Source organism: Cariama cristata, unplaced genomic scaffold (assembly GCF_000690535.1).
Source record: "Cariama cristata isolate BGI_N322 unplaced genomic scaffold, ASM69053v1 scaffold12533, whole genome shotgun sequence".
NCBI classification, from domain to species: domain Eukaryota; kingdom Metazoa; phylum Chordata; class Aves; order Cariamiformes; family Cariamidae; genus Cariama; species Cariama cristata.
In genome coordinates this window covers 70019-92568 of record NW_009609024.1, presented here as the reverse complement: position 1 = coordinate 92568, position 22550 = coordinate 70019, and the positions used below count along the sequence as shown (strand labels likewise).

Genomic DNA, 22550 nt, shown 5'->3' with positions numbered 1-22550 from the left:
ATTATCAAATGCTTTAGAAAAATGATGAGATTTGAACATGATCAAGCAAAGCAGACCCAGGAGGGCTGCATGCTTTGCTGAGGGAAAAAAAAAAAAGCAGACAAAAACCATGCAGCAAGGCAAAGCGATGCAACTTCTACTGCTTTGCATCTCTCATCTTCCCACAGGCAAGTGAAGGTGCTGGGATCTGCAACAGCACCCCGGCCGGCTCCGCTTCTCCAGAAATGCGGCCGCCCTCCACCCCTGCAGCTGCCCAGGGCTGCCAGGTTTCTCTGCTGGTGCCCCGGCAAGCAGCTCAGAGCATTTCTTCTTGGGGGAAAAAACAAAATTGAAAAGGCATTATCTTAAATGTCCTAAATCTGTATTCAAGTAGCTTGAATAATTGATTTCCTTTTTAATTGCTAAAGTTGATGGCAACTGCTGGCTGCTGTATATTTTGTCAAGCCATGATATTTAGCCATGCAATAGTGGCAGAGACCTTGGGTTGTATTTTTAAATATTCATTGACATTTGTATGTGATACAGGGTATGTGTTTGTGGTTAGCACACTTGGTCCTGAAACACAGAGGTAGCCTGAGCATCAGGGTTCACTGTAGGGCATGGGGGGAGCAACTGGCGTGAGACAGTCTCTGAAAAGGCTAAAAGGAGTGAAGAAAAAGGCTTCTGGCTCCTTTTTTGTTATTGGTGCCACACACATGTAAGTAAAACAACTTCGCAAATAGCAACTTGAGTAAAAGGCTGTTGGTGGAGCTTTGAATCAAGACTGTTCCTGCCTGGTGTTGCATAGATGGATGTTTGAGGTGTATGGCCTGCCGGCCACGTACTGCCTATCATGTTCTCCTGCCGATCACTGACCCAGAGACATAAATATTAATGGTGAGTGTACTATGTTATCTCTATGTGATTGAGCTTCTCCTGAAAGCCTCTACTGCAGTGGCAGGGGAGGGAGCATGGAGAAGAGGTTAATGGTCTGCTGGTATGCAGTGGGTTTTCCTACCGCATGTCTGGTCTGGGAGTGATCCACAGCTCCGCGTGTTTGTGCCCATCGCTTCCACCGTCTGTCTCAGCCAAAGTCAAACGAAGTTTCTGCTAACACGCCTGTTACCTCCGCTGCTCTTCACAAGCCCTGGTTTTTCATAAGCTCCTTTGCAATAGGTGAGTGATGTTTAATAATTTAGGACACTCTTCCCTGGCTCTGTTGTCTTTGTTCTGGACCAGTAGAGCAGATACCTAGCAACTTGTGACCTTGTACACAGAAACCTGCATTCTTTTGGCAAAAGAAGTCCACTTTCCATCTTCTAGCATGTGCCTATGGTGGTGGTGTGGGTATTCCAAGTACTGAAGTGTGTGTAACCAGTCAGCATGGATTTGTGTAGATGAAAAAGGCATTTTGTGTAGGAGGTAGAGCAAGAAAAGTTTTGGGGTTGAATGTCTTCCATCTGGTGATGGCTTGAGCCAGGGTGCATAGACCATCTGTACCAAAAATGTACAAGTAACTTCTCCATCCCCCTGTCCTTGCTGATAATCATAAGTGAAGATTTGCCACCAGAAAATCTTTGTCTCGTTCTGGTCTATCATGGAAATCCAGGCCATCAGGGCAATGAAGAAAGGTACAGGGTCAGAGTGCAGGATGGGTCTTTGCAATGGATAACCAGGGAGATGCTCTGCTGCTGGCGGTGTGATTGCAGCTGGTGGAGTTTCTGCTTGTCTTTATAAACAGCAAATATGGGTCAGAAATCTTCTGATAATATTCTGCGTTTGAGAGACCTACTCGAATGTGCTTTAAAGGGGAAATTAAAAGAGTTGTAAATTAGGCAAAAATACATGAAAAGGGCCCCAAATTAGAAAGGAGAAGTTTGTAAGAAATTCCTCAAGGATGTAAAGTCTAATATGTAATTAGAGAACGACGAATTGCCTGTTACTGCTTGTTCTTTGTACCAAAAGACTCTGAGTCGGTAACTTCAGTAAACGTTTCAATCACGCACAGTCACCAGGAGCTATCTCGGGCTATATTTTAAGTGTCTGTTTACACCGTTGTTACAAATTGCCTTTGGGATGTGAACTGTCTATCACTTCCAGAGCAATTAGTGTGTGAAACCTTATCAAAAGAAATCCGTCAAGTTTGAAAAGCCATAAATATTGCACTAGGATCTCTAAGGAAATCAAAGTGAGTTTGATACAGTATTTATTTACATGTTGCTACACAAGCAGATGCACTTACAGATGCTCCAGTCTGTGTTATTCCCTGTGCTCTATATTCCATTAGTCCCAAGTTATTTGAGAGAGAGAATTATCCAATTGTTTTAAAGATCATATAGCAATAATGGACTGCTCCTAATACCTAATTCTGCGTAATTCAGCCAGTTGTATTTTTCTGGATAATGATTTGTTATAGTGAAAGGAAGGCAGAGGTGTAACATCAGAACTTCATTACAATCCTCAATTTTATGTAGCCACGTTAATAGAGCTTGAAGAGGGCTTTTGGAGAGATTTGATGTCTTGCATTCTAGAAATAAGTCTCGTATAGCTCACCTGCGTTGGGTTCCTGTGTGTGGAGGAGTCTCAGATCATCAGCATTTGGTGCTCTCTTTGGTCAGACCTCTTCACTATTGCACGACTTTACATTTGCCTCCTGCTGTCCTGTGACCTGCTTACCCAGGGTTTACAACCTGGCACTCAGCTCAAATGGCACAAATATTCAAGATTTTTAACTGAGGCAGAGGCTAGGAAAAGCTACTACAACGATTATAAGATTGGAAAGCCTGTCATGAAAATGAAGGCAGAAGAGCTCTTGATGGCTCTCACCAGCAAAGAGGCAAGAACTCTTTAAGCTAAAGGCATCATTAGCACAGAAGCGCATAGCTATAGACTAGTAATGAAAATATTTAACCTGGAAATTGGAAATTAGAGGGTTCTTAGCAATTAAAGTAACACCAACTTACAACAGAAAAGTAGGAGCCAAAAACCTTGCTGCTTGTGGGGTATGTTTATGAATGGGACCACGGAACCTGCTGGGGAAGGATAGGGTGAGACAGGGATTGCTGATCCAAAGACTCTCCCAGTTCTCTGTTTTTCTGGGGAACATGCGGTCAATTCACTATTCCACAGTTAATGCAAAATGTTGTATTGCAGAGCTCAGGGGGCTTTGGTGGAAAGCTGCTGTGTTAAGATTCGCTCAAATTTAAATGCCTCTGTGCATTCCAGGGCAGTGATGTTTATTTGCCTATTGCTGGATGCTTCTGGAGGAACAAGATAATTGTTCACCAAGAGTAAATTAAAAAAAAAGGCAAACTTAACTACTTGCAGAAAATAAGAAGCCGGCTGAGAAGTGGTACCTTGTTTGCTCTGAGTATCCTCTTGACATCAGCATGAGGTTACTTATAATTAGATGCACATGTGTAAATATGATGATTAGATATTCCCACATAAACATAATCATCATATCTTCCTAAAAGTCTAAGCAGGCATTTGATAATCCTGTTGTTAAGAATAAATAAATAAAAGCCAACAATCTGCATTCAGCCTCTTACATATGTAAACAGTGGAACACGAGGCCAGAATACATTTTCCAAAGTACCTAATGGTAGTTGAGGTCAATTACAGTTATGACTCATTAGAGTATTAAACTAAGAATACGCTTTTTAGTGTAATTAGCATTCCCTTAGAAAACTACAGCAGTCTTGTATTCACTTTAATTCTTCGAGTATTTTCAGGGTGTTTGGGCATTAATCTTAGGCGAATATAATAGCGTTATATTGCATTAACCTCACTTGCAAACTCTGCAACCTCTTGCAGCATCTCTCTCACTTATTTTTTTTATTGCTCAAATAACTTCTAAAGATGCCTTATAAAACACAGAGTACTGTCTAATTAGTCATATAGAAGATTACAGCTGCTTAATTTAGTGTTCAGTTTTTTGCTGATTCAGAAATTCCAAAGGAACAAAACATACAGTGTGTGGTAACATGGCTTGGCAGCTCCTCGTCGTAACTGTGTTTAAAGGAAAAAAAATTAGTAAGAAAGAATAAAAATCATTATTCAGGCTGAAATGCTCATGACAAAAAGGTGAGATTCTTGTAAAATGCGTTATATTCTGGATTGGAAGAACTCAAAGGAGCAACAAGAATATTAGATCCGTGTGCAGGCTCAGAAGTGTCACAGTTAGAAATTGACATTTGTAGCCATAAAGATGAGAACTTGCAAAATGTTAGCCTTTTTATCACTTCATGGGCTATGCTATCTCTGATTTCCCTAACCCAAGGGGGCAGGGAGAACATAATTTTGGGGGCTCCAGCTCTGTCTTGGGATGGAGCCCAGCATCAGACCGTGCCCCGTGAGGATGCGCATCCTGTCACTAATGCTGGTGGTACCTTGTGCTTCCAGAGCTCACCTACGCGTGGATCTTCAACGAGTACCCGACCTTCGTACACCAGGACAATCGCCGCTTCGTTTCGCAAGAGACTGGGAATTTGTACATCGCGAAGGTGGAAGCTTCAGACGTGGGCAACTACACATGCGTGGTGACGAACACGGTGACCAACAGCAGAGTCTGGGGTCCCCCCACCCCGCTCATCCTCAGGAATGATGGTAGGACTTGGAGGAGGGGAGTTGGGTGCTGGGGTTGGAGAGGTTGTTTTGTTTTCTTTGACTGGCTGCCACCCAGAAATTAAGAAATGGCCTGAAATATTTATATCAGAGTAAAGGGAAAGATTTTCCCCTTCACAGAGATTTCCTGAGGCTGGAGACCTATGCTTTAGCTGTGGTTCAAAGTCATGGACAGTGGTGGGGTTTATGATGCTGCAGCCAAGATTGCTCTTCCCACCAGTGGAACAACTCTCAGTATCAGGCAATAATTATAAAAGAAAAACCTGGTGACGCTTGGCCAAAGAGAGGAAATAAAATAGATTTTTGAGTTTGGATGTACTAGTTTTGCTCAACCCAAAAGTGAACAAAAGCACTTTGTTGTTTCAGTAACTGTTAGCTTGGGCTGTATTTCCCAGCAAAGTTAGTGCTATTTTAGTAGTCTGTGGAATAATACAAAAAACAGAGAAGAAACCAAAAGAGGATTTCTAAATTTATACAGACAATTGATTTGTATCGTCATAATTTTTGAGTAGATAAGAAAAATAAATTTGCATGTTAATTTGCAATTAAAATTAATTAAAATTTGTCCGTTTAAAGGATAACAGTTAGGACAGTTGTTCCAGAAATAGAAATGCATTATTAGAAACTTCTTCTAGAAGAAGATCCATTGTCACCTAGTGGTGTTTGACAAAAATTCCTTGCTTGTAAGATACAGGCTTGTTGCTGCCAGCCTCCTGCCCGTAGCCATCCCCTTCACGTTAACATGGTTCCTGCGGATGGGGAGTTTGGAAACATCATCAGTACTGAGACAGTGGCGTGGTTAGGCTGGGAGGGGTGAAGACAGCTGCTTTTCCAGGTGTGTGCCAGATCTACTCTCCGTTACAGGGAAGGCTGCATTTCTATAAACACAGTGACAGTAAGTCTGTCCCTCTGAGTCCAGAGTAAGTCATCAAAGGTATGAAAGATAAAGAGGAATATTTAAATTTTTCTCATACTAACATTTTCAGTGTTGAAGAAGAACTATTTTGTAAGTATTACATTAACAGGACTTTTATGCAAACCTTACCTAGCTGAAAGTGCTTCCATTTATCACAGTCAGGCTTGATGTCTGCTTCTGTTCGGAGATGGTGCTGATGCTGGGATGATTGCTAGGCAGCCTGATTGTCAAGTACCTTACCCCAATGCATCGCTCCTCCGCACACTCCGCTTTATTTACAGGGGCCGATTGCCTTCCTGAGGTAATTCACAGGAATGTTCCCCGATGAAGTGCACTCTGCTGTTTATTAAAGATATGAAACTTTAATTGAACCTTTGAGGGTCTGGGGAATACATTCCTGAGTTAAACAAGAAAGGTACTGTTGTATCCGTAGAGCCAAAGATGGCTGTACTCAAAAGCTGAACACAGGCTAAATGGGTACTTCAAGATAGGATTGCACTAATATTACAGTTAACTATTAAAAATCAGCAGGTCTCAATTTTTCATTCCGGATAGAGTAACCCTATAAAATCCAAATATAACACACTATCGTGCTTGAAAAAGAGAAGTTATATATGTTGCTTCAGAAGTGTGGCCAACAGGAGTGAGTAAAATGTGAGGCACGTCATATTTCCACTGGCAGATGTGTTTTGCTTATCTTTTGTATTTGTATCTGACATGTCCAGTATATCTTAATATATATGACGTGCTATTTTCTTTATAACACCTTATCATTAAACTAGTAGGCTCAGAGGCTAGCTCATCAACAATTAATGTTTCAGTTCCATTTAATTTCAATTAGTGAGTTAAATGGAAGAAAATCTATACTGTGCCTTTCCCAATTGATTCACGTGTACTGAACTGCTCCTCTGGCTGCTGCCTGGGCAGGCAGCAAGGTGCCATGTCTGCCGGGGCCCTCGGACAGCTCGGGAGGAGGGGTGGGAGGGTCCCCTGTCCCCCCGGCAGCTCCTGAGTTATGGAGAGGTTGATGCAGCTCTGAGGCCCCTCAGCCCTGGGCTGGAGGGCTGTCATCCCAGCCGGGACATGCTGACCTTCTCCAATGCACCCTGCATAAAATCGTCTGTTGCTAGAAGTTACCAAGTTATTGCCTGGTTGGCTTCATATTGAAATACTTTTCTCCTTGTGAAATTTCTGTTTTTCCCCAAAATCAAAGTTATTTTTAAACTGCAAAACATGTTTGCTGTCATGCAGAATTAATTATGGCTGCCTGTAGTTGACACGTAGCCCCGTTACTTTGAAAGAAATAAATGGTGGAATGAGATACTATCCAAAAGGAATGCTGATCACATAGAACTAAGAGTAGCACCTGTATTTGTTTTTTTAATTATTTGACACTGAGTTGAAGAGGGGAAAGAGAAGATTCTTGTGCTGATGATACTCTCTAACTCAAAAACCAAAACTTCCTAATTTCGGAGCTGTAGGAACAAAACAGAGTTCAGATGCTCACAGCTTAGCTGACCTTATGCTGTTCAATACTGAGAATTTCAGTTGTTGTAGCAGAGATGTGTATGAAGTACGTGGTGGGTATTCTTACTGTAGCCAACATTCAGACTGCTCATTGAACTCATGAAGGGTCCTGGTTCCCCTGGCGCAGCTCACTGCTGCCGGGCTGGGTGTGCAGGATGGCACATCCGCGAGAACCCCAAGGTTTCTTTTCACGTTTCTTCTTCGGTTTATGGCACTAATTTTTCTAGACTCAGTTGTGAATCATTTAGGCTTTTTACGCTGAATACCTACCATCTTTGTCGTGGTTATTTTACTTGAACATAATCATCCTGGAAAAAGAGCTTTTCAGCATGCTTTTTTTAAAGCACTGCTTGCTTTACAATGCCAGGCTTTTGAGCTGTAATCTGGAAAAAGAAAAGATACGGGTGTAGGGGATGAAATCAGATCCTGTAGGCAGATTGGTTTCCCCACCTGTGCCTTTTGTGTTTCTCTTTTGCTTGTTTTCAGCTGTGAGGCTTCATAGTTATAGATCTCCTGATGATGTTTACAGCAGATTTTTGTAACCAGCAGTGCATGCTCTTGTTGACAGAACTCAGGTTCCTTCCCTGTCGCTGTGCTGTGGAAACAGAAGGTGCCTCTTATCCCGTTAGTTGTCCTCCGGCTATCCTCAGACAACTTTTCTTCCTTGGAGAGATAAATATCATAGAGGGTTATGGGACAGTGGTAGGAACACACCGTGCTGAGGCAGCTGTCGCGGTCAGTGCAAACTCAGACTCTCTGCTTCTGTGGACAGAGGTTATCTGATGATGATAAACACAGTGTACAAAGTACAGTGTGTGCTGGGAAAAGGATATTTTTCCTCTGTCCCCTCTTATTTCCCTCTCACAAATGCATGCAGTCACCCCCTATCTAAATATTTTCATGTAGCTGTATGGATTTGTGGTGGCGAGGATGCTTGCAGTGCAGGTGGATGAAAGATTTAAATACAGCGTCACGTAAGCACAGCAGTCCCCGAAACTACGCGTGTACAGTTTGGGACCTGTCCTCCTGAAATGTGCACCCGTATTCCAGCCCAGGTTTTCAGGAATGACAAGCAGCACTCCTTTTCACATCATGTAAGTGCTAGTGTATAAGAGGAATAAAATAAAGGATATTATGGTTTTCTAGATTTCCCAAGGTATTGAGGTTTGTTTTCAGCTTGGGTTCTGCAAGGATGACAGTCAGACCTGACACTACCAGCTGGTACCTCCTGTTGTGGAGAAAGGGCTCTCTGAGCTATTTTTATGTTGGGAAATACAATAAATACCTAAATGTATATGGCACTGAAGAATGAGAATGATCCTAAAGCCTGAAGTAAGGTGTCCAATAGGATTGTAACACTTACTGCAGCTCAGAAGAAAAATAATTTAAATTTGAATGCCAGACAAGCCCTCTGGCAGCTCACTGGGGGATGTGGACTGGAAGAAAGGAGGAAAGGGAACAAACCTGCAACATTGCCTTCTCTATTTAATAAAAACACGTCTGTTGTCTGGTTGCCCCGTGCCCACTGAGGCCGCAGTCTCTGCACGATTCCCCCTGGAAAGGCAGCGGGTACCTGGGGGTGCCGTCCCCACCATCATGCAGCACCTTTAGGACCCTCTGGACCATCCCAACCCTGCAGCAAACATCAGCCAAAGCCTGTTAGGAGCACCCAGGTGTTGAGAGCCGCCACTCTTTCAGTACTTTACTACTTCTCTTTAAAATGCACGTTGGATTTTTTATATCAGAATTAAAACAGTAATGGTAGGAAAGAACTGAAATAGTCTTGGAATAAAATTACCATCAGCAGCAGCTGTATGGGCCAATTAAACTTTAACATTTCACAGGTGTTGTCAGGAAATGCATATCATCTCCTCAGACAAATTAGCTTGCTTCTGAATTCCTGAGACTTTCATCCAAAAGCACATTTTAAGCCTTGAAATTGGAAGAAGAATACAAAAGCATCTGAAATGCGAACACATAGAGCATCTGATGTGCCATGACACTGGAAGCATTCTCCAAGCTACAAACCAGGTGTCTATTTTAGTCTTTTATTTTCTCCCCGGTCCCTTCCACCTGCACAACTGAGTCAGATGTTAAATCGCCCAGGAACAGCAGGAAAAATACCTGCTGTCTGCGTGGAAATGGTCTTGGATTCTGGATGGAGATATCTCAAGTGCACTGCTGTTTCTCCTATAAAGCAGAGACAGCAGGACTCAGAGCATACCCTATAGAGAGAGAGATATATGTAGGTAGGTTGTCATTGCAGTGGGAGCCTTGCGATTTTTCCAGATACAAGTCCTGGTTTTTAAGTAGTTAGAGTTTGCAGTAACACTGGTAAAACAGCTGCTCTTGCAGTTATAAGAGGCAGCAGCGATTACCAGAGCTGCAGGCCTCTGGGTAACGCTGGCCAGAGCTGATGTCCTACAGCCCTAGGTAGCCTTCCCATCCCATCCCATCCCGGTCTGGGGTTTTGTCACCCTGGGATTAGAGCTCTCCAGTCCCAGCCCGAGGCAAAGAAACAGGAACAATAAAAGGAATGAGTGAAGAGAAGCAAAAAAAGCCATTTTTCCTCCTTCCCATTCCTGTCTCCTGCACTATCAGGTGAATAACATATTAATAATACATTCTGCCTTAATTTCCTAAATAGCCTGTTCGTGTCACACGATACTTTACAGCCTGCTTTGCCTAAGGGGACTGAGTTCCTGCTTCAGCAGTGGAGGAGGTGCAGAGGAAGGAACTGTTCTCGTGGATTTTGCTTGTGAGGACTGGTTTGTAGCCGGCCCGTCGGTGGGCAGTCAGCTCCTTGGGCTGGCTCCCTTTCTCCCATGTTGTTTGGCCACCGTGTCATCTCCCACCCTCCGGCTGGCTGCCGACGGAACCTGCGGAGTGGTTTTGGGGGCAGCTCCGTCCGCTCTGCTCATGCACCTGAGGTAGGGTGAGGCGGGTGGTGGCAAGTGGCACAGGCATCGAGGAGCTCTTCAGCTCTCTCGAGGAGGGTGATGGAGACCGTAGTTGCTTCAAGTAAGTCTCCAGCCTGAAAGCCAGCATCTTCCAAGGGGAGACAGCTGCCTGAATCTGGTCAGACTTTCATGGGAAGCATATCCTCAAAAACTCTTCCTCTGCCAAATTTGCAGTCTTTGTTGCAGAATGTGGAAATATTCTTCTGGGAAAAGATCTCGATAAGTTCTAATATCAGCAAAACGGTGCTGCTGCTCCCAGACGTTCACACCCAGCCTTGCCCTTGGACACCACTGGGCAGTAGCTGTTCTTGCTTTGGCTGAAGCTCGTCCAGTGAACATTTAGCATGGAGGCTGGAGAAATTTAGGCAAGGTTGCAAAGATATGGCAAGTCACAATCAGGAGAACAGAGAGGATTTTCCGTGATGTTAATGGCAACAGACACTTCCAGCCCTTCAGGGCTGCAGTGTTAACGTGCAGAGGGCTAACGAGTAGCATGCCCTGTAATTAATTCTTGTTTGTTATTGTATGTAAATGCTGGAGCATTGACACAGACTCATGGGTTTCCTGCTATATGTGCTGGCCAGGACATCACTATGGAGAGGGTATTCGTATTGTTAATGAATGCATTTAATTGTGATGACTGATCTTGTGCAGCAGCTACTCTTTATATAACATAGCAGCAATGCTTCGTTGCAATTAATGAGTTGTAAGAAAGATGATGTAACCTGCGATTGCACCAGAACAGGTAATACACAGGTCAGCAAGTAAAGGTAGATTTGATGTAAGCCTCATACTGAGCATTTTCAGCTTTAAATCTCTAACTGTGAAAAAGTAAAGGAAAAAAGGCTTTTCTTGCATTCTCTTTGCAGAGCAGGGGGACAGAAAGCAGCACTGCGATCACAAGCCACCATAAGCAGCCCTGACTCACCTGTATATCTCTGCAAACTCATGCTATGTCATTCCTGTATTATCCGTGCCACCTCATTTCTGTATTTGTGCATGCTGGTGGCATTCATCTGGTCTGATCCAGCACCGCTGCCGCCTCGCAGCCCGCACACTCCTCGCCTGCCCCGCGCTTGGCCAACGTCCAGGAAGCGCCGCGCAGTGAAGATTTAAACTGCAATCATCAATTAGCTGATAATCACTATTGGTGAAATTATATGTGCCGGTTTTAAGACAGCACAGTGACTAGAAATGTAGCCATTTGTCATGAGTATAATGGCCTTTTTATGTGCACAAATTTTTAAACACAATTTCATAAAGAGGCTGCCACGATACGTGATTTACTGGGGCTGTAAAAATAAAGAAATTACCCGAAGAGTGTATGGTCTCTGCGCATCTAAATCCTTGAAGTTAATAGAAGCCTTGATTAGCTTTTAAAATTTTTCCTAATGGCTATTTGTTCCACATTTCATTTTCTAGAAGGTGGTGAACCTCCTTTATTATTGCTTTCCTTATTTCACAAGTTATCTGCAAAAATCCTGAATATTCAAACGCAAAAAGTAACAGAGCCATGAAGAAATTTTAATCTTTGGCAGATGGTGTGGAGCGCTGGTTCAGATTTTCCTCTGGCAGTAAGTGGGAAAAGAGCCCACACTACACGGCTGTTAGAAACAGGCCATGTTTAAAATGAATGGATTAATTGGGCAAGTAATGATGTATAGAACAGCTCTGTGCTAGCATGGGAACACTTGCGAATTTATTGCAAAAATTCAACCAAGCCTTAGCATCCATTTTATGTTCACAGGGGTGATGGGAGAGTATGAGCCGAAAATAGAAGTGCAGTTCCCAGAAACGGTTCCATCTGCAAAAGGAACAACGGTGAAACTGGAGTGCTTTGCCTTGGGGAAGTAAGTTTTGATCCGTTATTATTATTCCTCCAGTTTCTCACTTTCATAGTGCTGTATCGTGGTATGCAGGATTTCCTAATAGTTCGCTTTCCTCAGCAGGAGTTACTTATCGCAAGCAGTCATAACAGAGAAAGGACTTGCGGAGGAGTCAGGGGCTTTGCTCACCCAAAATATAAACTCCTAAGGAAGAGAAAAGATGTAACTTATTTTGTAAAGATGTATTTGTGCATCTCCTGTTTTGAGGTCTCATGCAACACTTAAAACACCTCTCGTGTTCTAGCGTAAACACTGGCAACGCTTCCAAAATCAAAATGTAGGACTGGTAGGAAAACAGATGTATTGTCACAGCAGAACCCCAAATTCAACTTTGCCAAAACAGCATTTTAATAATACAGAGTTTTCTGCTTTTAAGACTGTGAGCTATGCACCATCGGTATACATAGGTGTATTTATATTATATATAAGCCACCCATAATAAAATTGCTCCAGATCCTGTGCTGGCATCTTCAGACTGACCATGTCTTCTTCATCCTCAAACATGAAAAAAGAGTGTTAAGTTGGTCAGGGAAGAGCTGGCAGGACAAGACCCATAGCTTTTCCTGCAAGTCTTGCTTTGCTTTATTTTTCTTATTTAGCCCAGTTCCTACGATTAGCTGGAGAAGAGCGGATGGGAAACAGATACCTAGAAAAGCCAGGAGACACAGATCAAGTGGACTTCTTGAAATCCCAAATTTTCAGCAAGAAGATGCTGGACTGTATGAGTGTGTAGCTGAAAATGTGAGAGGAAAAAATGTGGCACGAGGACAACTGACATTTTATGGTAAGCAGGCTGCCTGCTCTCAGGGGGTTTTATTATATCAACTGCAAAATGCAGTAAATGTTTTGTGAGAAAGTCATTTTGGGCAATATTTTTAAAATTACTTTCTTTTACAAACAGTACATCTCAAAAAGGGTGTAATTTGAAATAAAACCTGTCTGAATGGTGCATATTAATTGAGAATCAGAGCAATTGGAACAGAAGCACATCACTGGAAGGACATTGGCATGGTAACATGCAGAAAACACTTGCAAATGGCTCATTTGCCTTCTTGTGGTTCTGAGGGTAAAGCAGGTATTCTTGTGGAGCATCCTCTGGTTACAACTTGGGATTCATTATGTCTGTGTTGCCCCAGCTTGTGTTAATAAATGTTAATTGCTTATAACCAATTAAGGACTGCTTTCAAGAGGCCTCAGTGGTTGCACAGCCTGGAAAGTTGGGATTTAACCCTGTTGGAGCTGGCAGAGTCCTGTTCACCTAGAGACTTTCTCTGGCTGCTCTGAGTTACTGTGGATTTACCTGCGTAGATGTGAATGAGAGTCAGAAGAGTTTTAGAGGTACCAACGGGCTGTTGGTTTGGCATTTAATTTCTGTTTGATATTTTTTGGAAGGGAGAAGGCTGTAGGTTACATACCCGCGTGCAGGCATGCAGAGACCTCCCCACCATCATAAAAACCTTTGTTTTGTTGCTGCCCTGTCTTCAGGAACATAATAAAGTGTTGCTGTTTATTGAGCACGTGGAGAGAAATTCAGTGTTTTCTCCCCCAGATGCTCATGAGAGCCCAGCTTCTGTCAGCAAGGAAGATTGGGTTGAACTCCAGAGATGAGAAGAATGTTTTTGATTTATGGTAAATTTGCCATAGAAAAAGAGTTCAGGAACTAATCCTCTTGGCAAAACTGGATTGAACTTGGTGGATAATGTAATTTTTTTTTAAAAAAAAGTATACATTGGGATGTTTTCAAATTGGAAATATTTCTAAAAGACATTTCATTTAGAAATCAGAACTTTTGGGGCTTCCGTTTCAAATGAACACTTATTTTAAAATTAAGTAAAATACAAAATGAGAAAACATGAAAAAGGAGTGAAATAGCAAGAACAAAGTGAGGTCTTTCATGTTAAGGAAAGAATCTGGAGTTGATTCAAAATATTTTTTCTTTTTTTAATTAAAATATTTGAAGATTTCTTTTTCTGTTCATCAAACAATGTATGTTTCTCCTGGCTTCTCCCTTGTGGACAGTAAATGAAAAGACTCATCAGTTGTACAGTTTTACTCAACCCACGGCCAAACCTGCCTGCCTTGAAAGCAGTAAATCGAGCCTTTGGTATACTCCCACCACAGCATGTATTAAGTTATAATCTAATTACTGTAATGAATTTACCAGTCTAGCTCCCATTCCTGGAGGACTGCAGATCCTACACAAAAGCTGCCACCATGGCTAGTGCTGGTTTTCACACTCAAGATGGCATTTCAGCAAAGCAGCTCAAGATTTTATGGGAGGAGGAGTGTCATCCTCTCTCTCTGTGGTGCTGGGAACTATCTTTACATCTGCTTTTCTTCGTGTGCGCAGAGGAGTTCTCTACGGAGAGGTGTTAGCCTGCCACCTCTGCTGGTTACTGGTTTTAAAGATAATTGACTAAAATACAGTCCTTGTTGTCTTGATGATAATGAGTTACTAGTTTGTAAGTATTCAGTTTTCAAGGATAGCTTGTGTTTGGCAGCCATTTAGTATTGAAAACAGATCTCTTAAAAAAAGAAAAAAAAAAACTTACTTTCTGTAAGCTAGACTCTGGAGTTTCACGTGGCAGCAGAATTTTTTTAGGGTAAGTAACTTACTGTAAATAGTTTATAGGAATGGTGAAAACTGAAAGTCATTTTCCTTAATCATTTTTCTTTTTAAAACTGAAAAGTGTTATGTCGTTACTGAAATACAGCTGTAATGTTGGCAGAGCTTTTCAAGTTGCTTTTGGTGGGTCGGGGCTGGCACCCGGAGAAGGGAACGCTCCGGAGGATGTGATACGGGCGGGCGGATGTCCCGCGTGCCTGCAGTGATGTACTCTGTCACAACGCGTGCCCTGGAGATCACAATCTGGCTCTAACCATGTGACTCCTTTAAACCCAGTTATCTGTCTCTCTGCATAGTATAAAACAAAAAAAAAAAAGAAAAAGTGAATGAAATTCAAATTCACCTGCTCGCTGTAGATAACCCAGTGTTGCCTCCGTTGTCAGCTTCTTTCAGTGCTCCTGGAAGTTGTCAGGGAAGGTTGACTTTTGCTGTATTTCATTCTTGTATCAATGTTTATTTTTTCCTCTGTTAGCATATCAGTGACACTGAAATTGTTTGACATTCTTGTTGCAGCAGGAAAGGTTAATTAAACGTGCAAGATCTGTTCTTCCATTTTCTGTGCTTTGAGCCTCTGCAACAGGCTGTATTTTATTGCTCTTCAAAAACATTTGTTGTAAGTGCTGTATGTCCTACTTGATAGATAGGCCTACACGATAGAAAACATGTTAATGTTAATGCAATTACAGTGATTTATACCTGCTTCCTTGACTATTATAACTCTGAACAACGTATCACTTGTTTTCTTAGCGTAAGTCTCTTGTTCTGTCTGCCATTCCTAAACAGATACCACGTACCTCAAATTAGCTCCTGAGAATTAGGAAATTAAACTCCAAAACTTCTTCTTTTCCACCCTCATTTAGCAGCCATTAAGTCACATTGCGCTGCCTTCCTGGCTTTGCAGCTTGCTACCTGCAGACCCCATGCCAGCTAAATCCCTGTGGCTGAGGTAGGTGAGGTCCTCGGTGTGAGCTGGCATCGGCGTGGCCGGAGCACATCACTGCCACAGCGCTGGCTGCACCACTGCCGCTGCTTTGAGCGCCTGCTTCTCCACTGAACTCAGCAGCGAGGGTCCGCCACGCCATCAGCTGTGTGTTTTGATCCGCAACGTTTTGGAAGCACTCCCATTGACCTGATTCTATTTTTAATCTGGCTGCTCATAAATTTTAAATTTTATAACCCTTTGCGAGGCTAAGATTTATCTGCTGAGCAAAAAGCAATGCCAACAATTTATTTTTTTTTTGGCAGAAGTATAGGAAACAGATTACCTTAGCTAGCTAATTTAAAAAGAATTTGCCTTTTTGTTCGTAAAACCAGCATCAAGGAGATGTTTGTTTACTATCATCGTAGACATTATTTCATTCACGTTAAGTTTAGATGCCATTTCAGTCAGATCTTCCTTTGTCAGACAGTCACAACCCAAAGGTTGTCTTGAGCACAGGACAAGAGGCAACAGGCACAAGCACAATGAACTCATAAGGGGTTGCGGATGCTCATCCCTGGGCTAAAACCCTTTCCCGTGACGGGCATAAGCTTCATGCCTCTCTACAAGTCCACTGATGTGCCTTGGCCGGGTTCTCTCTGCTGACCATTGTTAAAAGTCTCCATACCACCATGCCGGCATATTGCTCTCCTGGACTTTTTAAAAATATGAGTGTATTTTTTTTATGCGAAGTGTGAAATGAGATGGTTGTGCCAGTGCTTACTCCTTGGGCTCTGCTTCAGTGTGCGTTTGCACTTTTCTATATTGACTCTGTCTGATGACAGAGTCTTGATGCAGCGTCTTGATATCGCCTGCCCCAACGACATGTATCGTCTGAATAACAGAAAACAGGAAAAATAGCTGCCTGTCAAGGTGATCCAAATAGAAGCACGTTCAGTGGGGCTGGCAGCGCCAGCGCTAAGCAAGCAGCACTGAGGGAGGCTGCTCCACCATGCAGGCAGGGTTTACCGGGCTGGGGACGGGCACCCCAGTACAGGCAGGGGTGCTTGGGGCTGGGGAGCTGCACTGCCACCAGGAACGTTTGTCTGCCAGGATTATGACCAAAAACATACAGTTTGGCATTGGGCTTTCCAGTCAGATGAACACTGTCCTACACGGCCTGGAAGACAGGGAAAATATCCAAGTACCAAAATGGCTCAGTTTCAGCCGGCACGGATGCAGGTGCTGACTCAGCATCGCCTGTGTTGCTCCAGGGTCGTCCAGCATCTCTCTTGCCTGAGCTCATTCACTCCCTGCCCAGCACTTTGCTGGCAAGCCAAGGCGAGGGGAAAAAAATTGCAGTTAAAATGGTTTCTAAAAGTGTCAGCACAGCAGCATCTGCATTAGCAGAGAGACAGACTTATTTGTAACTAATTGCAGTTCTTTGCAGCTTTTTGTAAGATATTCAGCAGAAGCCATTTAATTGGCTGGTCCGCTTTTCAGATTAAATACTACTCAAATCAAAGTCCCACCAGGAATTTACGCAGCTCCTTAATTTTGCAGTGAAAAGAGTCACCCTTTCATCAGTGGGCCAGTGGTTTTTTTATTTGTGCGAAAACTACTTTATGCCACTCTATAAAACAACCTCAAATGTATATCGTATTGTGCTCTTCATTATGGTTAGAGGTCTAAAAAGGAAATTTGCATAAGTGAAAATCAAGCAGTTGTATGTCTCTACTCTGTTTAGGTCCCAGATCACAAATAATTTGCTGAACATTCAAAGCTACTTGAAATAAAATGAGTTTCTGGACTGATAAAAATACGAGAAAATTCACATAAGTAGGATAAGTATATATTATTATTAATTATAGTTTGCATGCCTCACTAAAAAATGCAGTTTTCTACCTGTTATGCAGACACATTGCCAATTGATTTCTCACCTCCAAGCATCTCCACATTCATTTTATTTAAAGTTCTCAAATCTTGTGTTGTTTCAGAATATTGTGCCAATTTCACTCTTGGTTAACCACCACTTAAACCCTTGGCAGCAGCCAAATCCGTCCTTCCAGAAAGGGGCGGTTGGCCTTGGGAGCAGTCATTGCCGTGCCCAATCTTGGTTGGTTACACTCACCCTGGGAAAAATCACTGCTCGGAGGGAGGATGTCTTGACTCCTGCCAGTGAAATATGTATTTTCTCAGACTTTAGTGCAGGAGGGAGTAACTCTGAGTTTTGAATGATTTGCTGCTCAGGAGAAGTCTTGCATCTAGACCAAGTTTCTGCACAGAGAACAGGCATGTTTCTCCTCCACTTTTCCTTTTCCAAGGGATTGCTGGAAAACTGCTTATAGAGAAATAAATTTTTAGGAGATTCAGGAAAAGTACTCAAATTATTACGATTTTGGCTTGGAAAAATAGCTGTCCAACCGGAGAAGCAAAAATACAAATAGGTATGAGAAATGAAGTGTGAAGGCTTCTCACAGAGCACCCCACACCCCCCTTAGTCCCCTGGGTAGCTGCAGTCTAGAGCACCAGGGAGAAAAATTCACTAAATCCATGAGGACTGGTCTTTATGAACGTGCCTGTAATACCTGCAGACCTTTGGTGCCCAGCGTAACGGGGGAGAAAGTCACATAATGATGCAGAATAGCTTATGGAACAGGAGGTAGGTAAGAGGTAGGGACAATTTAAGTATTTTTATTAGCTAGGTTGACTCCTGCAAATTTCCCTCTGTTTCTTTTCCTCTGATTTTAATATTTTAGTCCTGGCTGGTTCATTATGGTCAATCTTCTAGAGAGGCAGAAAGGAGACATCCTGCCCAAGTGGCAGTGTCTGGTGAACTTTCCAAAGACACAGACAAATGGAGATCATTTCGGTGCAACACTCAAGCAAATGACTTTGGTGGAGGATTTGCACAGCTTTGAAGTTGTATAGATTTCAAATAGTCCTTAATTGGCAGTAGAGGTCAGGAGGAAGGGATAAAGAGGAGGAAAGGAAGAGAGGAGGAGAAGCGATAACTTAGTCTGGTTTCACATTCCTGTGATCATTGGGCAGGATAACAAATTAGGGACATAAAGGTTTTGTTTACAGAAGCTGTATCCCCATTTGGACCAGGATGATGCGTACACTTGTCTGCACAAACTTTATACACTGGCTGCATTCTTTGTTTTTAATTACTCATGTATTTTTCCCATCTGTTTTTCTTACTTCTTATGCTTGGCTTTCTGGTCTTTAGACTTTTTTGATCCAGGGCTCAGTCTCAATCTCCTTAGAATAGATATAGTAATGGACAAGTCATTCAGCCTTTCATCTGCCATTAATGATGAATTACACAGCCTGCACTAGGTATTCAGCTGCTATAAATTGGCTTAGGAACACTGCAATCAATATACACCGACTGAGAATTGGATTCTGTATATGTATTAGTACCTCATTTGCTTTAGTCTTTTTGGTTGTTTTGAACTCACAGACAATTGCAAAGTCCTCCAGATTTATTTCTGGTTTATTTCTCATATTGGTCCCATAATTCTTTGGTTTTGTTCCTCATTTCTGATGCAGTGCATCATCACCGGCTGTGTCATTTCATTTTCAGATGCCTTTTAGGACATGATTTCTGGTCCAGCTCTGCAGTGCCTACTTTTGCCTTTCAATTTATTACAATGAACGACAGACTCATTGTGGAGTTTTTGGTCTTCGAGAAGTAAGAATATATTTAGGCATACTTTCCTAATCACCTGGTTTAAAATGTCCCACTTTGCTTTGATAAAGACTGGAAGGTGATAAAGGTAAACAGGTTTTTTTTCTGTTGTTGTCATTGTTCTTCCATCCCCCTGAGTACAAATTCCAGACAGCTCGTATCACCTCAGAGGGGGATATTTTTCTTTAAAACTATCCTTATGTAAGAGTCACGCTTATATTTCTGAGCTTTTTCTTCCACTTTATAGATTTAGCGTATGATTTTTTTTTTCTTGCAACTCAGATGAATTCTTAATCAGCTTCCATGTAATTTTTTTTCTTTAGTACCAGGTTTTTCCTCCGGGATGTTTCCAAGGCCAGTAATATCTGAGTAGTCCAAATAGGGCCAAAATATTTCCAGACCCATCATATGACAGAATCCGTCTTTGGTCAGCGCCACTGAAATGATCCGAAGGACTTTTTCTAGAACACTACTACCGGTCTCAAATTAAATCTTGTCATTATCTCAAATAATGTCACTATATCAGAAAATGTTGTAGCATGGAGCTGCTTTCATATCCTTATTTGAATTATTTTAATTATCATGCTTGAAATCTTGTGTCACGTTACCATGTCTTAGTATGATCCCCAATGGGAGGCTGTCAAATTTCATTATATTATGGTGACTCTCATTTGGTGGCTCAAACATATTTGCTGCATGAACCAACCCTTGTGTATTACTCAAGATGAAGTCAAGAACGTGCCTGCCATTCTCTGAAATGAATTGTTGAAAGGAGAGGTTGACCTAATTAGCAAAGTCCCCCAAAGAGCAGCAGAGAACGAAGCTCCTGTGAAACAAAAGACTCCTCTGTTTTTCACTGAGATGTATTTTTTGACCTATTATGCTTGTTCTGTAGTTGTCTGCATCATAAATGGCTTTAGGGCAGAAAGCTTAACCGGTTAAAATAACCGGAGAGGGTGAGGAGTGGTGCATGGTGCAGGGCCGTAGCTCATGAGTGCTGCACAGAAGAGTGAAATGAATGGCGGGGGTGACAGCTTCCAGCATCGCACGTTTAGATCTCTGCACTCTTACTTGGGGCGGGAGTTCAGATGTGCAACCTGCAAAGTACGGCAGAAAGACTGGACAGGTAACGTCTTTTGCTGCCTTGGGTGAGAATTTTCCTTATTTGGGGAGCCTGTGTGAAATAAGCATAAATACTGAATTTTCTTTCCTCCTCACACAAGAGTTACCTTTCTTTTTACGTAGCATACACTTATATGTTATAGAGCACACCTTACCCTTCACGGGTTTTCTTACTTTACAGGTTGCTTTCAGTTGTTTTGTCTGATATTTTTGTTTTCATGTGGAAAATCAGTAAAACACTAAGTACTGAAAAAAAAGGCAAATGGATCTGTGTGGTTTTACAGAGCTCCTTTTACAGTATCGTAAGACTCTTTTAAAAAATTGTGAGTAGGATGCTGTTGGAATAGTCAATATGTAAATTCAGGAGTAATTTGCAAATGTCCTTGAGCCACTGAACCCATTGCAGTTGCTCAGCGTGTCTCAGTTCGATGGAATTGTTCAAGTTCTTTCTCCAGATGACAGAACTGACTTTCATCTTCCTACATTTAAAAGCTTTCCCTTTCATATCTCTTTAGATACAGATAATAAACAAGCTTAAAGTATTACAGGGACAGGAGGGGCACCCAGAGAAGTAAACACTGCTCACATCTCCTTTTCAGCTATTTCTTTTGCTTCTGCATTGTCATTACGTTCAGTCCCCCTTTCTCCTTTTTTTGCAAGCCCCTTGGTGTTCAGATGCTGTGCAAAATTCTTCAGCTTTCTTCTGTGCTTTTTAGGCACCATGAGAAGAGAAGTGTGCGGTGTGGTAGGTGTGAAACTGAGCACACATCTCTCACAGCCTGGACACAGTTTTAAAAGACACTCGACTCTCTGAACGTGTCTATCCAGCATCACATCATGGTAGACATACCCACATTTTAGGTGTAATCATACCAACTGTATGTTGAACTTACCGTTTTGATATAATAATTTTTAATTTATCCTTTCAGACCTTTCTCTGGCCCCTGTCCTTATCCAAAGGAGATATACAAAGTTATTACCTGTTCTGGGGTAATCTTTTTTTTAATCTGATTACATGGGACAAAGTATTAACCAGGTTCTTGGAGACCTCTGCTGGTAATAGCTTCCTACTAAGTCTCTCAGATTTTCTTATGTCAAAATAGGGCAAGTGACCACTAAAAATCTGAACTCACTCTGTTTTCTTAATGGGACTTTCTGAAAAGTATTGTAGGTATATTTAGACAGACGGGGTTTATGAAGGTGACATAAGAAAGTAAAAGGTTTTGTATGGTCTCCAAAAAACACGTGACAATTTTAGAGGAATTTGATTTGCATGTGCAGTCTGGCTAAACTTAAGCTGTATTTCAAAAAAAGCCAACAAACTGCTAAAAGCATGTGAAACAACTGAAAATATAATGTCATAAGTGTCTGAAAACTGCTAATGTCAGTTTTCCCCAACCTCTGCCAAAATGTATCTCCAATCTGCTTTTGGACTTTCTAGGTTTGTTCAATGTCATTAATACAGGTTTTGAGTCCAGAGATTTTTTGTACACATGCAAGGACTTCCTATGGCAGTGCTTGTAGATACGACCCTGATCTAAGAAAAGATTGAGAATTTGGACCTGAAGTAGTGCCTATAACCATGCAGGCCTAAGTTACTGGAAATAACCTTCATTTCAACACAGAGTAGTTCTGAATTACAAGTTTTGAAGTTGGATGCTGAATTTTAGAGCTTTGAAGCTTAAGTCGTATAGATTCTGAAGAAGAAAATGTCTCTATTCAAAGGACCAGGGCTCTAACAGAGCCATTTATTCCACTGGGCAGCACATGAACTGTTGCTTTGTTTTTGTATGATGATCCGGATTTCTGAAGCTACTCTTTTTCATTAAGTGTTTTTATTAAAAATGCAACGAAAACAGGTTCTGATCTTACACGTGCCACCTTCAGAAAGCAGAACTGGACTCAGGGGAAGAAAAAAAACTTTAGCAATTATTAAGCATGTTATTAAATCCAACTCTTAAATGTGCTAATGAAAGAAATGGCCATTTGCTTGCAACTAGAGAGCATGCAGTTAGTTACAGACACAAGGCTTTATTCATTACTTCTGCATTGCAGCTCAGCCCAACTGGATTCAGAGAATCTGCGATGCACATGCAGCCATAGAGGAAAGCGTTGTCTGTTAATGCCGAGCAAGCGGGAGACCCAAGCCCTCGTACCGCTGGCTGAAGGACGGGGACCCGCTGCTGCCCCAGGTAGGCACCACTGGAGCCCTTCGCCGGGGAGGAGGGTTGCACGCTCTGCAAGTGCTTTCATGCTCTGCCAGCTTTCTCACCTCTGCATGTTTTATTACTTTTG

The 22550-nt window shown here is 42.1% G+C and overlaps 1 protein-coding gene across 1 annotated transcript in view; it reads left to right on the top strand.

Moving 5' to 3' along the window:
- Window positions 1-4383: 4383 nt before the first annotated feature.
- The window catches only part of LOC104159469 (contactin-4-like), a gene marked incomplete at its 5' end in the record, with an annotated part of 83176 nt that continues 65009 nt past the window's right edge, over window positions 4384-22550 (top strand). The window contains 4 exon segments of the mRNA XM_009697381.1: window positions 4384-4587; window positions 11756-11858; window positions 12494-12678; window positions 22311-22447. Of these exon segments, the coding sequence (XP_009695683.1) occupies window positions 4384-4587; window positions 11756-11858; window positions 12494-12678; window positions 22311-22447 (629 nt within the window).